This window comes from Salvelinus fontinalis, chromosome 15 (genome assembly GCF_029448725.1).
Source record: "Salvelinus fontinalis isolate EN_2023a chromosome 15, ASM2944872v1, whole genome shotgun sequence".
Taxonomy (NCBI): Eukaryota; Metazoa; Chordata; class Actinopteri; order Salmoniformes; family Salmonidae; genus Salvelinus; species Salvelinus fontinalis.
In genome coordinates, this window is record NC_074679.1 from 24,471,950 (window position 1) to 24,486,432 (window position 14,483).

At 42.6% G+C, this 14,483-nt stretch overlaps 1 protein-coding gene across 2 annotated transcripts in view; it reads left to right on the forward strand.

Moving 5' to 3' along the window:
* Window positions 1-855: 855 nt before the first annotated feature.
* The window catches only part of LOC129811603 (pleckstrin homology domain-containing family G member 3-like), a 64,359-nt gene continuing 50,731 nt past the window's right edge, over window positions 856-14,483 (forward strand). For both annotated transcript variants that reach the window (XM_055863037.1, XM_055863038.1), the window contains exons 1-2: window positions 856-1,045; window positions 12,271-12,338. In XM_055863037.1, coding sequence (XP_055719012.1) covers window positions 12,290-12,338 — 49 coding nt within the window. In that variant the 5' untranslated portion in view covers window positions 856-1,045; window positions 12,271-12,289. The remainder of the gene's footprint in view (window positions 1,046-12,270; window positions 12,339-14,483) is intronic.

Sequence of the window (14,483 nt, forward strand, 5' to 3'; positions counted from 1 at the left end):
TAATACAGTCCCTGCTGGCAAGATGTCAATTTTAGGACCGGCCATCCTCGGTCATCATCATGTAGGTAAGCTCAGCAGCAGCCTCTGTGATGTTTATCAATAGAAGAAAGTCTGACAGGTGAGGTGACTGCCATTGATAGTAAAATGGGACTTCTGAGGGGAATACAGAGCATAGTAAGTAGTCTACCTTTATTACTAGCCACAAGTGAACAGTTCCTTCAATTAATTCACTCCAGTTATCTGTCTGCCATTCTTTGTAGGGACCTTTGACAGTGTAGGGGCCGGAGACCCTCATCAATAGATTGTAAGACTGTGATGGTGTGTGATAGTGGTTTATAAGCTTGTCATGTTGGCTGACTAGGCCCTCGGGAGTAATCCACACAATTGAGAGGAAGAAAGATTTTGAATTTGCTCTAAAGTTTGTCAGTTTACAATGGGCTGATAAGGGCTGAGTTTAAATATTTGCTTGTGTTTATTTGAATAAAGGGGGTTGGCAGAAACTTGAATTTGGGACAATTTTCCAGTGATGACCTGAAAAGGGACTAATTTATGTCAATAAAGAAAAAATTCAGAGATATTATTCACTCACCCTTTGTGGCAAATAAAGACAGTATTTGAGGCAGTATAAACCAGACAGGCAGCGCATTTCTGATATTTTTTCCACTTATTGGTCTTTTGACCAATCAGATCTTTTCATATCAGATCTTTGTTTTAGTCTGATTGGTCAAAATACCGATTAGTGAAATAAAAATCAGAATTGGCCTGCCTGTCTAAACGCAGACTTTAATTAGACAATTTGAGCCAGCAAATTCTACCACTCTCGATTAGGTTGCGTGCTTTGGAAGTAGGCGGTCTTTGACCATTGCTCGCTGTACTTTGATATGTGTTCGGCTCAGCTGTAGAGTCAGTAGAGGACAACTGGGCTGTGCGGAGGATTTCTGTGAGTTAAACTATGGAAAACTAAAACCGTAATTATAGTCTACAGAAAAACTAGACCTACACTTTCGCGGGTTCACAGGCAGACGACTACATACTCAAACATTTGGTAAGTGTTTGTAATGAACTCTAATAACCGGGGAAACATTCGTGAATCAGAAACGGTTCGACTCGAATTTTCTTATGAAAAGCCTACACAGCCTAAAGTGCATGCTTGGTCGATACAACACTGCTTTTCTTCAAGAGTTCATGCCGCGTTGTGGTGTAGAGCCTATCAATTTATTCAGTCAAAGCCGTAATTGATTTTTTAAAATCTGCGTCTCGAGACGTTCCTCACTGCTCTGAAACTCCATCAAACTTTGCACCCAGAACCTACCACAACACGTGAAATATGCCAAATTGTTTTGACAGGATGAGGTAAAAGAGCTATGTTGTATTATTTAGGCTATAAAAGGCACACCGCTCTTGCACCTTTACCATTGAAATGACAAAAGTCGCCTATAGGTATATTATTAGGCTTTTTATTTCTTTAACATGTTAAAATTAGGGCTCTTGTCCATGACATGGCAGTGTCAAATATCCATTACGCTCCCCTACTTCAACAGGGTAGCCTACTGCATTGCTAGGTAGGTGGACCTGCTGTTGCATATGGAGATTTAGTAAAATTCCATGTGGATTAAATAACGGTGTGCTATCTGAGATCCTTGGGACTTCCCTACCCTTTTGAAGTTGACATGGGTTAGGATTTAGGGTAGGGATTTCCTAAGGATTCTGAATTGCACTGACCATTAAATTACCTATAATCTAAAACCGTCAGGTCTTTAACTCCACTGAGTCAGGCTAAAAGCTTAGATCCCTGCTAAGAGTACGTTTTGGTACTGATTATGTATTTTCAAAAAAAAGAACATTCTATGACTGAACTTTGATCAGCTGCAGAGATCACCTTTCCTGGATAGGTGCCTGGGAGACTAAATATGGCTAAAAACTAGATTGCTATTTTGAGACTTGGTGACAGTATGCAACTTTTTTTGGGCAACCTGACCAAATTTACACAGATCTACAGTATAACTCACATTCCTATCATTCTACTTGAAAGCAAGTCTAAGAAGCTGTAGATACATTCTATGTGCCCTATTTCTGTTTCATGTTTTTGCTCTTACTTTGGGTTTGTACACCAGCTGAAACAACAATATTTTAGGTTATGGAAAATATACACTGAACAAAAATATAAACAGCACATGTAAAGTGTTGGTTTCATGAGCTGAAATAAATGATCCCAGGATTTCCATATGCACAAAAAGCTTACATCCCTGTTAGTGAGCATTTCTCCTTTGCCAAGATAATCTATCCACCTGACAGGTGTGGCATATCAAGAAGATGATTAAACTGCATGATCATTACACAAGTTCACCTTGTGCTGGGGACAAAAGGCCAATCTAGAATGTATAGTTTTGTGTCACAACACAATGCCACAGATGTCTCAAGTTGAGGGAACGTGCAATTGGCATGCTGACTGCAGGAATGTCCACCATAGCTTAGTTGAAAAAATTGTTTTGCACTTTTTCTACACAATTTTGTAGTATCCAATTGATACTACAAAATTGTCCCATTGCTACAACTCCCGTATGGACTCGGGAGAGGCAAAAGTCGAGAGCCGTGCGTCCTTCGAAACACAACCCAGCCAAGCCGCACTACTTCTTGACACAATGCCTGCCTAACCCGGAAGCCAGCTGCACCAATGTGTCGGAGGAAACACCGCACACCTGGCGACCATGTCAGCGTGCATTGCGCCCGGCATGCCACAGGAGTTGCTAGTGCGCGATGGGACAAGAACATCCCTGCCGGCCAAACCCTCCTCTAACCCGGACAATGCTGGGCCAATTGTGCGCCGCTCCATGGTCTCTGTCGCGGCTGGCTGTGACAGAGCCTGAGCCTGGACTCTAACCAGGATCACAGCTAGCGCACTGCGATGCAGTGCCTCAGACCACTGTGCCACTCGGGAGGCCCGTCCACCATAGCTTTTGCCAGATAATTGAATGTTCATTTCTCTACCATAAGCTGCCTCCAGTGTTTTAGAGAATTTGCCAGTACATCCAACCGGCCTCACAACCGCAGACCACGTGTAACCACGCCAGCCCAGGACCTCCATCTGGCTTCTTCACATGCAGGATCATTGGAGACCAGCCACCCGGACAGCTGATGAAACTGGGTTTGCACAGCTGAATACTTTCTGCACAAACCTTCTCAGGGAAGCTCATCGTCCTCACCAGGGTCTTGACCTTTTTTAAAATTTCTTATTATTTATTTTACCTTTAACTAGGCAAGTCAGTTAAGAACAAATTCTTATTTTCAATGACTGCCTAGGAACAGTGGGTTAACTGCCTTGTTCAGGGGCAGAATGACAGATTTTTATCTTGTATCTTGATTTGATTTTGCAACCTTTTGGTTACTAGTCCAACGCTCTAACCACTAGGCTACCTGCCGCCCCACCTATAGTTATAGGTGACCTGACTGCAGTTTGGCATTGAAACTGACTTCAGTGGGAAAATGCTCACCTTTGATGGCCACTGGCACGCTGGAGAAGTGAGCTCTTCAAGGATGAATCCTGGTTTCAACTGTACTGGGCAGATACTAGACAGGGTGTTTAGTGTTGTGTGGGCGAACGCTTTGCTGATGTCAACATTGAACAGCATGCCCCATGGTGGGGTTATGATATGGCCAGGCAGAAGCTATGGACAATGAACACAATGGTATTTTAATCGATGACAATTTAAATACACAGCAATACCATGACAAGATCCTAAGGCCCGTTGTTGTGCCATTTCTCCGCCGCAATCACCTTGTTTCAGCATAATGCAGGGTCCCATGTTGCAAGGATCTGTACACAATTCCTGGAAGATGAAAATGTCCCACTTCTTACATGGCCTGCACTCTCACCAGACATGTCACCCGTTGAGCATGTTTGGAATGCTCTGGATTGACGTGACGGCAACTTCGCACAGCCATTGAAGAGTGCGACAACATTCCACAGGCCACAAACAAAAGCCTGATGAACTCTATCCGAAGGAGATGTGTCGCGCTGCATGAGGCAAATGCTGGAAACCATTTTTCTGTTTTTGTATCTGTGATGCATATCTGTATTCCCAGTCATGTGAAGTCTGTAGATTAGGGGCTAATGTATTTCAGTTGACTGATTTTCCTTATGAACTGTAACTCAAAAAAATATATTTTTTAAAATTATTTTTATATTTGTGTTCAGTGTATGATACTGAAATTGGTACAAACTGAAATTAGGCTAAATTAGGCTAACCTATTCGTTTTAGCAACCAGGAAATGGTGGTGTGATTTCTGCGTAGTGCAACTTTGAGATGAGTGAAATATTCCTACTATTTCTGGGTTGGTTGGTTGTGTGGGGCCAAACAAACTGGATTGGCTTAAATTGACATGTAAACTATATTGAGTACTTTCGGAAAGTATTTAGACCCCCTTCCCTTTATTCCCACATTTTGTTACGTTACAGCCTTATTCTAAAATTGATTAAGATTTTTATAATTTAATCAATCTACACACAATATCCCACAATGATAAAGCAAAAACAGGTTTTTAGAAAAAAGTGTGCAAATGTATAAAAAATATACCTGAAATTCCATAATTAAGTATTCAGACCCTTTGCTATGAGACTCAATTGAGCTCCTGTGCATCCTGTGTCCATTGACCATCCTTGAGATGTTTCTACAACTCGATTGGAGTACACCAGTGGTTGGTTAAATTTAATTGACTTGATTTGAGAAGGCACACACCAGTCTATATAAGGTCCCACAGTTGACAGTTCATGTCGGAGCAAAAACCAAGCCATGAGGTCGACGGATTGTGTCACAGGCACATATCTGGGGAAGGGTACCAAAACATTTCTTCAGCATTTGAAGGTCCCCAAGAATACATCATTCTCAAATGGAGAAGTTTGGACTCTTCCTAGAGCTGGCTGTCTGGCCAAACTGAGCAATCGGGGGAGAAGGGCCAACCAAGAACCCCATGGTCACTCTGACAGGGCTCTGGAGTTCCTCTGCGGAGATTGAAGAACCTTCCAGAAGGGCAACCATCTCTGCAGCACTCCACCAATCAGGCCTTTATGGTAGAGTGGCCAGATGGAAGCCACACCTCAGTAAAAGGCACATGACAGTCCACTTGGAGTTTGTCAATAAGCACTTAAAGGACTCTCAGACCATGAAAAACAAGATTCTCTGGTCTTATGAAACCAAGATTGAACTCTGGCCTAAATGCCAAGTGTCACGTCTGGAGGAAACCTGGAACCATCCCTACGGTAAGAATGGGGGTGGCAGCGTCATGCTGTAGGGATGTTTTTCAGTGGCAGGGACTGGGAGACTAGTCAGGATTGAGGGGAAAGGTGAACAGAGCAAAGTACAGAGATCCTTGATGAAAACCTGCTCAGGACCTCAGACTGGGTCAACAGTTCACCTTCCAACATGACAATAACCCTAAGCACACAGCCAAGACAATGCAGGAGTGACTTTGTGACAAGTCTCTGAATGTCCTTGAGTGGCCCAGCCAGAGCCTGGACTTGAACCCCATCAAACATCTCTGGCAAGTCAGTTAAGGACAAATTCTTATTTACAATGACTGCCAAACCCGGATGACTCTGAGCCAATAGTGCGCCGCCCTATGGGACTCCCAATCACGGCTGGATATGATACAGCCTGGATTTGAACCAGAGATTGTAGTGACGCCTCTTGCAATGAGATGCAGTGCCTTAGACTGCTGCGCCACTCGGGAGCCCACTGTGCAGTGACGCTCCCCATCCAACCTGCCAGAGCACGAGATGATCCGCTGAGAAGGATGGGAGAAACTCCCCAAATACAGGTGTGCCAAGCTTGTATCGTCATACTCAAGGCTGTAATTCCTGCCGAAGGTGCTTCAACAGAGTACTGAGTAAAGGGTTTGACTACTTACATAAATTAGAATATTTATTTTTTTGTAAATTAGCAAACTTTTCTTTTGCTTTATCATTATTGTGGGAAAACCAATGCATTTTAGAATAAGGCTATAACGTAACAATGTGGAAAAAGTCAAGGTCTGAATACTTTCCCAATGCACTGTAAGTAAGGTTATAACTTGTCAATAGACAATGAAGGAGACAGCACTTTTCACTTATGTATTTTAATTGACCATTCTAAATCACCTTTTATAACTATGGGGGGAAATGTGCTTGCTTCTAGGGGGTGTAAACGTTTAAGCCAAATTGGGATCGCTAATTCGGCTAGGATTAAAAAAAATAATAAAAAAATTCTCCCACAATTTAAATCCCACTGAAGTTATCATAAATCAGATTCTTTGCCATGATAGACTATAAAGGCACAGGGAAAGTTGATTTTACGAGTCAGGCAAAACGACATTGAGAGATACAGATTACCAAGAAATGCCCACGGTTCTTTCTGCCTGCCCCCTCTCCCTCACGCCGGCTCGCCTGCTCTTTCTCTTTGCTAATGATGCAAGTGTGTGTGTTCAGTCTTCAGACTGTTGCGTGTAGAATATCCTAGCCTTTTCATTGATTAGGCCCTGCTTTACTGAAGTTGTGAGATATAGCATTCCATTGTGAGATACAGCTTTTGCTTACCGATAGATGGGCCTAGTGCACGGTTCTGACTGTCTGCCTGGTGGCCGACCTGCATATACTGTGCCCCTCCGTTCTCTGTCCCTCACTAGCTCGCTATGAAGGATGCAAGTGTTTGTGTTCTCGGAAGTGCAGCAACTAATCAGTCTCCTCCCGTTCCAGAAATACTTATACGTCATTAACAGTTGTAAAAATAGCAGAGAAAGGCAAGTGATAGCAGTGAAGTCTTGTATGGAAATACTTTGAGAAAGTGGTGAAATGCCAATTTGTAAGGTGGAATTGAGGTACAGTAATGGTAGTACGTGTGCAATGCTTAACCATCTGAAAAATACACACTGAGACCCAAACCATTTTGTCTTAGTTTTATCTGAATTTTTCTATTTGTCACATCACTACTTTCTACGATTTGTGATATGTTTCACCTAGCTAACTTAAGATGAATGCACTAATGTAAGTCGCTCTGGATCAGAGCATCTGCTAAATGACTCAAATGTGTAAGTGCTGTGCCCACACATTGCACGATCTTCACGGGCTCTGGGCTTTGAGGGACACATCTTTTATCGGCCCATCTTGGCAGCATGCTCTGAATCGTAATTACTAAGCTGCCCAAAGTGAAGAGTTCATATGTTAAATGTCTTGTGAGTCCGAGGTTGCGAAGATGCTATTCTAGAATGAGCTGGTTTTAATTGAAGTTAAGTTGGAGTGTCTGGTTCATTGTGTTCTCCAATGAATGAAAGGCTGTTGGTTTCTTGTGGGCTATGTCAGGGACATAGTGGAGGAGTAATGTGGGGAAAGAGGACGCTTGATCCTAAGTGTTTTATGGTGCCATTCTGCAATATGGCACGCTTCAAATTGAAATACTTCAGATTTTATGCACCATTGGGATTTTTCCATAGTGCTGACATCCACGTATTCCTATCACTATTTACTGGTTTAATGTCTATGGCTAAGAGAGGTCCACAAAATGGACAGCCCTACCACTGGAAAACATTTGTCTGTCAGTCTATAGACCTCCTGGATGTCAGTCAGCTCAATTAGGTTTCTATTCACTTTCTGAATATAAACATCCTGACCGTGTCCTGTCTGAGGACATCCCGGAGGCTTGTTTAGTATTCCCAGAATCCCTTGTTGGGTAGACTGTTTGGGGACAAGAGAATGTTATGTTGTCTCTCGCTGACTGTGGGGTGGAGCAGCTTACATTCTACTACACTATTCTTAGCCTGCTTGCTATCTAATGCTTCATTGATTCATGTCGCACCCGGAAGCAGTTCATTTGCCAAGTTATCTGTTGCATGTAATGGGGAGCAGGGATCTCTGCATGATTGGGCAGCTGAGTCAAGACGGGAATGACAAGGCACACATCATATGCATATGCAGCAAGGAAATTGCTCTGATGCTTAGATGGCAAAAAGTACAGTCATTTCACCATCAGATTCCACCGTTATTCACATTTTCATTATCTCTGATGGAAACCTCCCCCAGGCACTACTGAGTCAGTAAGGCATACCAAATGATTCCTGAGGGTTCAAATGCAATATAATTGTTATCTGTGGCACTCAATAGAAAATTCACTGGTTGGTTAAATGTCACTTCCTTCCTGCGCTGTCTATGCCCTCTGTGTGTAACCCTCAATTGCATACTCCTCGCGTCCTTTCTCTCTCTCTCTCTCCGAGTCTCTTTCTCAAAACCCATTGGCGGAGAAGGTCAGAGGGGATGGACATCTGGCTTTCTCATCCAATGGGTTTTGATAAGACTGCAAGGGGATGTGAAGAATATGCAATTGAGATCTTCCCAGATTGTGGCTTGTCTTATTACCCTCCATAGTCTGCCCTCTGTTAGTTCAAGGTTTCACTTCCCTCGTAACACTGGGAGCTGTCAGTGGTGAATGATATTCCCCAGATAGTAATCAGATCTCTCACCAAGGAGCCGATCAGTCAAGAATTCCAGGCTTTGGGTCTGAAGTACAGGGAGGACAGGGTCAGCCTTTTGTTATGGTTTGTGTACGTTTGGGGTGGGGCATTGGACACAATGACCCAATTTGAATTTCCCTCATCTCCCAATCTCTCTTCAACTGAGCACAGTCTCTATAATCTCATGGCAACAACTGTTTGTCATTTGTTAGAAAAAGGTTCCTGTTGGAATTTAAACTCTGGCAGTCTGGATCAGGAAAAATAAGATCACAGGAACAAGGGGTATCATCTGCTTTGCTGAAAGGGATATTACAGACCAAGTGATCTATTGCAGCTCTAACTTAACCACCATCAGATTATCCATGGTGGCATCTGTGTCCACTTAGAGAACAAGCTCCAGATCTCCAGAAGGGAGGTTCAGGTTGCGGCTAACACACTTATCAGCTGTGGGAACAAATGTTCTCAATTTGTGTGTAAAGAAGGCTGGCTTCAGCACAAATGGCCAACTCCACATAACTGTCAGTCTGGCTAGTGGTTACCTAAGGATTTCAAGGAAGTTTTGATTCTGACTTTACAGTTTTCATATCTCAGCAAATGTGATGGGTATAGAGGTTTAAAACGCAGTAAATCTGTAGGTTGGGAGTGATAAATTACTGTGCTGACCTTGTTCTTGCTAGGAGACACTTTTATAAATGTTATTTTTCCATTCAAGTGTGTTCTCTGATTTTTTTTGTTTATTTAAAATATTTTGTGGATCTGGCATTTTAATGGAGGACTACCTTTTGAGCCCTTATTTCTTGTCTAGTCGCTCATTGACCAGTAAGGGTTCTGAGAGATTAGCAGTGGTGTAAAGTACTAAAGTAGTTTTTTTGGGTATCTGTACTTTACTATTTATATTTGTCAACTTTTACTTCACTACATTCCTGGGGGGGGGAATTGTACTTTTTACTCCATACATTTTCCCTGACAACCAAAAGTACTCATTACATTTTGAATGCTTAGCAGGACAGGAAAATGGTCAAATTCACACACTTATCAAGAGAACACGTGGCCATCCCTACTGCCTCTGACCTGGTTGACTCACTAAACACAAATGCATCTTTTGGAAATTATCTCTAAGTGTTGGAGTGTTAAATTGGCTTTCTGTAAATTTTAAAAACAAGAAAATTGTGCCATCTGCTTTGCTTAATATAAGGAATTAAGTGATTTATACATTTACTTTTGATACTAAAGTATATTTAAAGCCAAATACTTTTACTCAAGTAGTATTTTACTGGCTGACTTTTATTTGAGTAACTTTAACTCAAGTATGATAATTGGGTACTTTTTCCACCACTGGAGATTTAGTGTGCTCGTTCAGCTGGTATAGCTCTGAGGTCATAATTCCAGACGTGTCTGAAGTGGACTTGCTCAGTGCACTGGGGGAGGAGTTCAAAGTCTTGCCTTAGACATGAACAATCTTGGTGAAGTCCTCCACTTAAAAATCAATTGGCTGTACTTGGTCAAAGGGTATTTTTCTGAAGAGGCTTGAAGCTTTTAGGAACCTTTTTTTAAATTAATTACAGCCTTTCATTCACTGCAATGCAATGATTTCTAGATGTAGCACCTGTTACCTAATTTGATAGCTGGCTGTAACACAGCATGTAAATTGATTTATATTTCTTCGACTCATGTTTTTTATAGTTCAGACACCCCAGTAGGATTGACATGTTTGCCTGCCGATAGTACTTAGCACCTCTGAACGTAGTTGGCAGTCACACTTTTCTGTTCACACAGCAAAGAACTTAATCTCGTCAGCCTTGATAAAATATTAAAAACCATAAGGTAGTGTTGTTTTGGCAATGCATGTCTGTGTGTTGCTTAATTTATGGTCTCGATTCCAATGTTTACTAGCTGCGCCAATGTTGCTATTTTGTAGAAAGTCCTTGTTGATACTAGCCAGATGGCCATGCCTAGATAACTACCTAGTAAGATGACAAAGAAACCATTTAATTCACTCTCTATAATCCCCCACAACCAGTGCCAGCTTAACCAATTGTTTAGCTAGCCAACGTTAGCATATTCGCTAGCTAGCACAACAGCCTAGCATCCTTAGCTGTGGAATTAACTAGTTAACACAGGCAGCTGTTTCATGGAAACGAATCCATTGTGATCTAATTATGACTGCCAATACTGACTACAGTGGTTAGTTAGCTTGAAGTATTTCGTTTTGTGCGCATTGTCAGTGCACTTATCTAGCTACCATCCCAAAGTCTACATTGCATATAAAGTGTAACTGGCTCATGACATTTAACCGTGGATGTAGAAAATGGCAGAATATATTAATTTCTGTTACTCCTGATGGCTCCCCTACGTGGGGGTTTGTTCTCTGATTGGCTCAAAGTTGAGTTATTGGCCACTGAGTATTTCGATTCTACAAGTAGAAATGGCAGGTTCGTTGCTACCTGGACGGCACTCAGCAGGTAAGTCATGCTTTAGAACCAATAAACATGCCTCTGATGCATGGTTCCCAGGCCCCATGGTGTTAATACACAACCAACTCCACAGCTGCAGGAGCACTGCTCGCTGTTAAACCAATGATCATAATGTGTTGAGCAGGGCTCTTGTTTTCACCCAGCGTTCCTGTGCAACTTAACTGACAAACCTCGTGTGGCAGTGGGCTTGGCCTCAGCAAGCCAGCCTGTCAGCTCGTAGCAATGGCCACTGATTGCGCTCGGGAACAATGCCCGACACTAATCCCTGAAGAATTCCTTCCTCTCTGATCTAGCTGTGTGAAGAATGTAACTGAAAGATGGAGGCTCGCTAAGAATCACAGGAGATGAGTTCTCAGGCCCAGTCATCACTATTAATTTAATTTTGAGGGTGAGAAGCAGTGATGTGGGGAAACTGGCAGGGAGGCTGGGCCTGGAGGTGACACATCATTAAGACCAAAGTACTCTGGCATGATAAGGGACAACCTAACTGCAGGCCACTTTGAACTCCCCGACCTGTCAACATGTGAAGCCTATGAAAAATGATGCCTCGGCTTTTGATTCAATTAAGCCCTTGTTGATTTGAATTGGAAACTATTATAGAAGAGGGTAGCTAGCTATGGAATTTGTGTATTCTGGTAGTTTGCTTACTGTAAGGCCTGTTTGACAGGATTTCACCATTACCTTCACACACTCTTCAGGTGGCTGCAGAATTCGGATGTCTCATCCCAGCTAGGACCCTGTAGCTCTGTCATGTCACTGCCGCAGACTTCCAGTCACTGGTCTGGTATAAGCTCATGTTGTAATCTCAGGACTATCTACACAGGCCTATGGAGCCCCATATGTCGGAGAGTGGCTGGCGCGAGCTAACACAGACTAACCATGCAGTCATCAGTGGAATGGGAGGAATTTCTCAAATGCTGATAAGAATCCAGCTAGTTTCCCCTCACTCATGCATAAGCTTAGAGGAGTGAGGAATGTATGAGTTCCTTTAGCATGGTCTAGAATGTAGGCACAGAAGATGGTGTAACATGCACGTTTTAATAATACAAGGTATATGTGTTCACTGGGGAAGGAGAGGTTTAAAGCTGTGATGAAGCTAGTTGTTCATATGCAGGTACTGCAGCTCCATACTGTACAGAATCTAGATTGAGTTGACTGACAACAGGGCATCACAACATTGGCCATACCGCAGCAGAAATTGTGTTTTGTCCTCTTGCTGTCTTAAGCAGAGTTGCATTATTATGTGAAAGCTTATGTATTGTTGATCGTACTACAATGAGTTGACTTGAGACTGACCCTACTTTATATGTTGTCTTGGCAGGTCCTGAGGCCTGAGTGCCATGCCAGAGGAGTCCCACAGTGCTCTCCATAAGGGCCCAATGGGGGAAGGTAAGACCAGCCCTTTTAACATCTTATTGACTTATGTAGTTAGTTGTACAGTAGGCTATATGCTGTGTGATCTGAATTCTCCGATGCACTGGTAAACAATGATCACTTGGTAGTTTACAGCTGAAAGTCCATTACTAACCTCTGACTTGATTTTTGCAGTAATGTTTGTTTGCCGATGTGACTGTAGGATGCCAAACTAATGTAACAGTGATGGGTTATTCTAATCCAAATGTATAGGTTATTTTCCTTCAGCCACAGTCCTGCATTGGTAAGTGGAAAAGGGCTGGCAACTGCAGAATAAAGAACATCTGGAAAAGCAGAACTTAGAAACTCGTGAATTCCCTGCCCACAGTCGGTCAGAGCTGGCCTGGCAGAAAAACTTTGATTCTGGAGCTAGACTGCCCCTTAGACTGCTTAGACCCTTTAATGTGCAAACCCAAACAAGGATCAGGATGTGTCTGAATCTAAAACCGTTCCTATGCTTTACCTGGCCAGTGTAACTGACCTGCAAGGTGGGGGGTGCTTCCTTAAATTACACTGAACAAAATAGAAAGGCAACATGTAAAGTGTTGATTTCATGAGTTGAAATTAAAGATCCCAGAAATGTTCTATATGCACAAAAAGCTTGTTTCTCACAAATTTGTGCACAACATTTGATTACATCCCTTTTAGGGAGCATTTCTCCTTTGTCACGGTAATCCATCCACCTGACATGTGTGTCATATCAATAAGTTGATTAAACAGCATGATCATTACACAGGTGCATCTTGTGCTGGGGACAATAAAAGGCCACTAAAATGTGCAGTGTTGTCACAACACTGCCACAGATGTCTGAAGTTTTGAGGGAGTGTGTAATTTGCATGCTGACTGCAGGAATGTTCAACAGAACTGTTGCCAGAGAATTATGTTAATTTCTCTGCCGTAAGCTGCCTCCAACATCGTTTCAGAGAATTTAGCAGCATGTCCATCCGGCCTCACAACCTCAGACCACATGTAACCACACCAGCCCAGGACCTCGACATCCGGCTTTTTCACCTGTGGGATCGTCTGAAGAGGGGAGGGGGTTTGCTAAGGAGTTTTTCTGTTAGTAATAAAGCGCTTTTGTGGGGAGGAACTCTCTGATTTTGTTGGGCCTGGCTCCCCAGTGGCTGCGCCCCTGCCCAGTCATGTAAAATCCATAGATTTAAAGCCTAATGAATTTATTTCAATTGACTAACTTCCTGTAACTTGGTAAAATCTTTAAATGTTGCGTTTTATGTTTTTGTTAAGTATGCATTTCTTTGCAAATAATATTTAATAAGAACTCTACACAGTGCTCCTGTGTCCACATGCCCCCCCCCCCCCCAACCTCTCTTCTCCACTGAACACATTTGGCGCTGAGCTTCCACTCTGGCTGAAGAATGCCAATGTGTCAATGGCTCCCTTTTTCCTCTCCACCCGACCTTTAGCCACCACCACGGCCAAAAGAGGCCAGTGCCTTGGAGGGGGGACGTGTGCCGCCCTCATGAGTTGTCTCATTTCCTCAGACTATAGTTCAGTCTGTATTCAGGTGCCTTTAGCAATTGAAGCCTCACAAATCTCCCAAATGTTTTCACCCTCAAATTGTAGTTAAACAAATTGTGGCTTATTTGAACTAAAGCGTGAACCCAGAGGAGTTAAAGAAGCACGTTGTCAATTTGTCTCCTGTGGCTGGATAAATCTTAACAGGCAGCTGGGAATGTTGTCTTTTTGACGTAATGATTGGTTGACGTGAAGAACCAAGAGGAATGTGTGAAAGGAAGACCCCGGTCTGTGTGAAAGTAAACAAAATGATGACGTTGTCGTGACTTTCCAGCTCCAATGCATCTCTGGGGTTAAAAGACTCAAAAGTTTATGAAGTGACCACTCAGCTGAAAGAAAAGCCAGGGGGTTTGTTTTACTGCCAACAGCGTTACAATAACATTAGACACGTTTTGTCTACCTATGGCTGTCAAATATTCTGGCACTGCTCCAAGATGGCTTTATTTCATTTGATGTATCAGCTGAAATTCTTTTTTTTAATAAAAACATGTACAAAAATGATTCTAAAATAAGCAGGCTGTGATGGATTAGTACCCCCTAGAGTCATTTAATTTAATTGACTGTTGGCTGAATATTGGAGGAAGT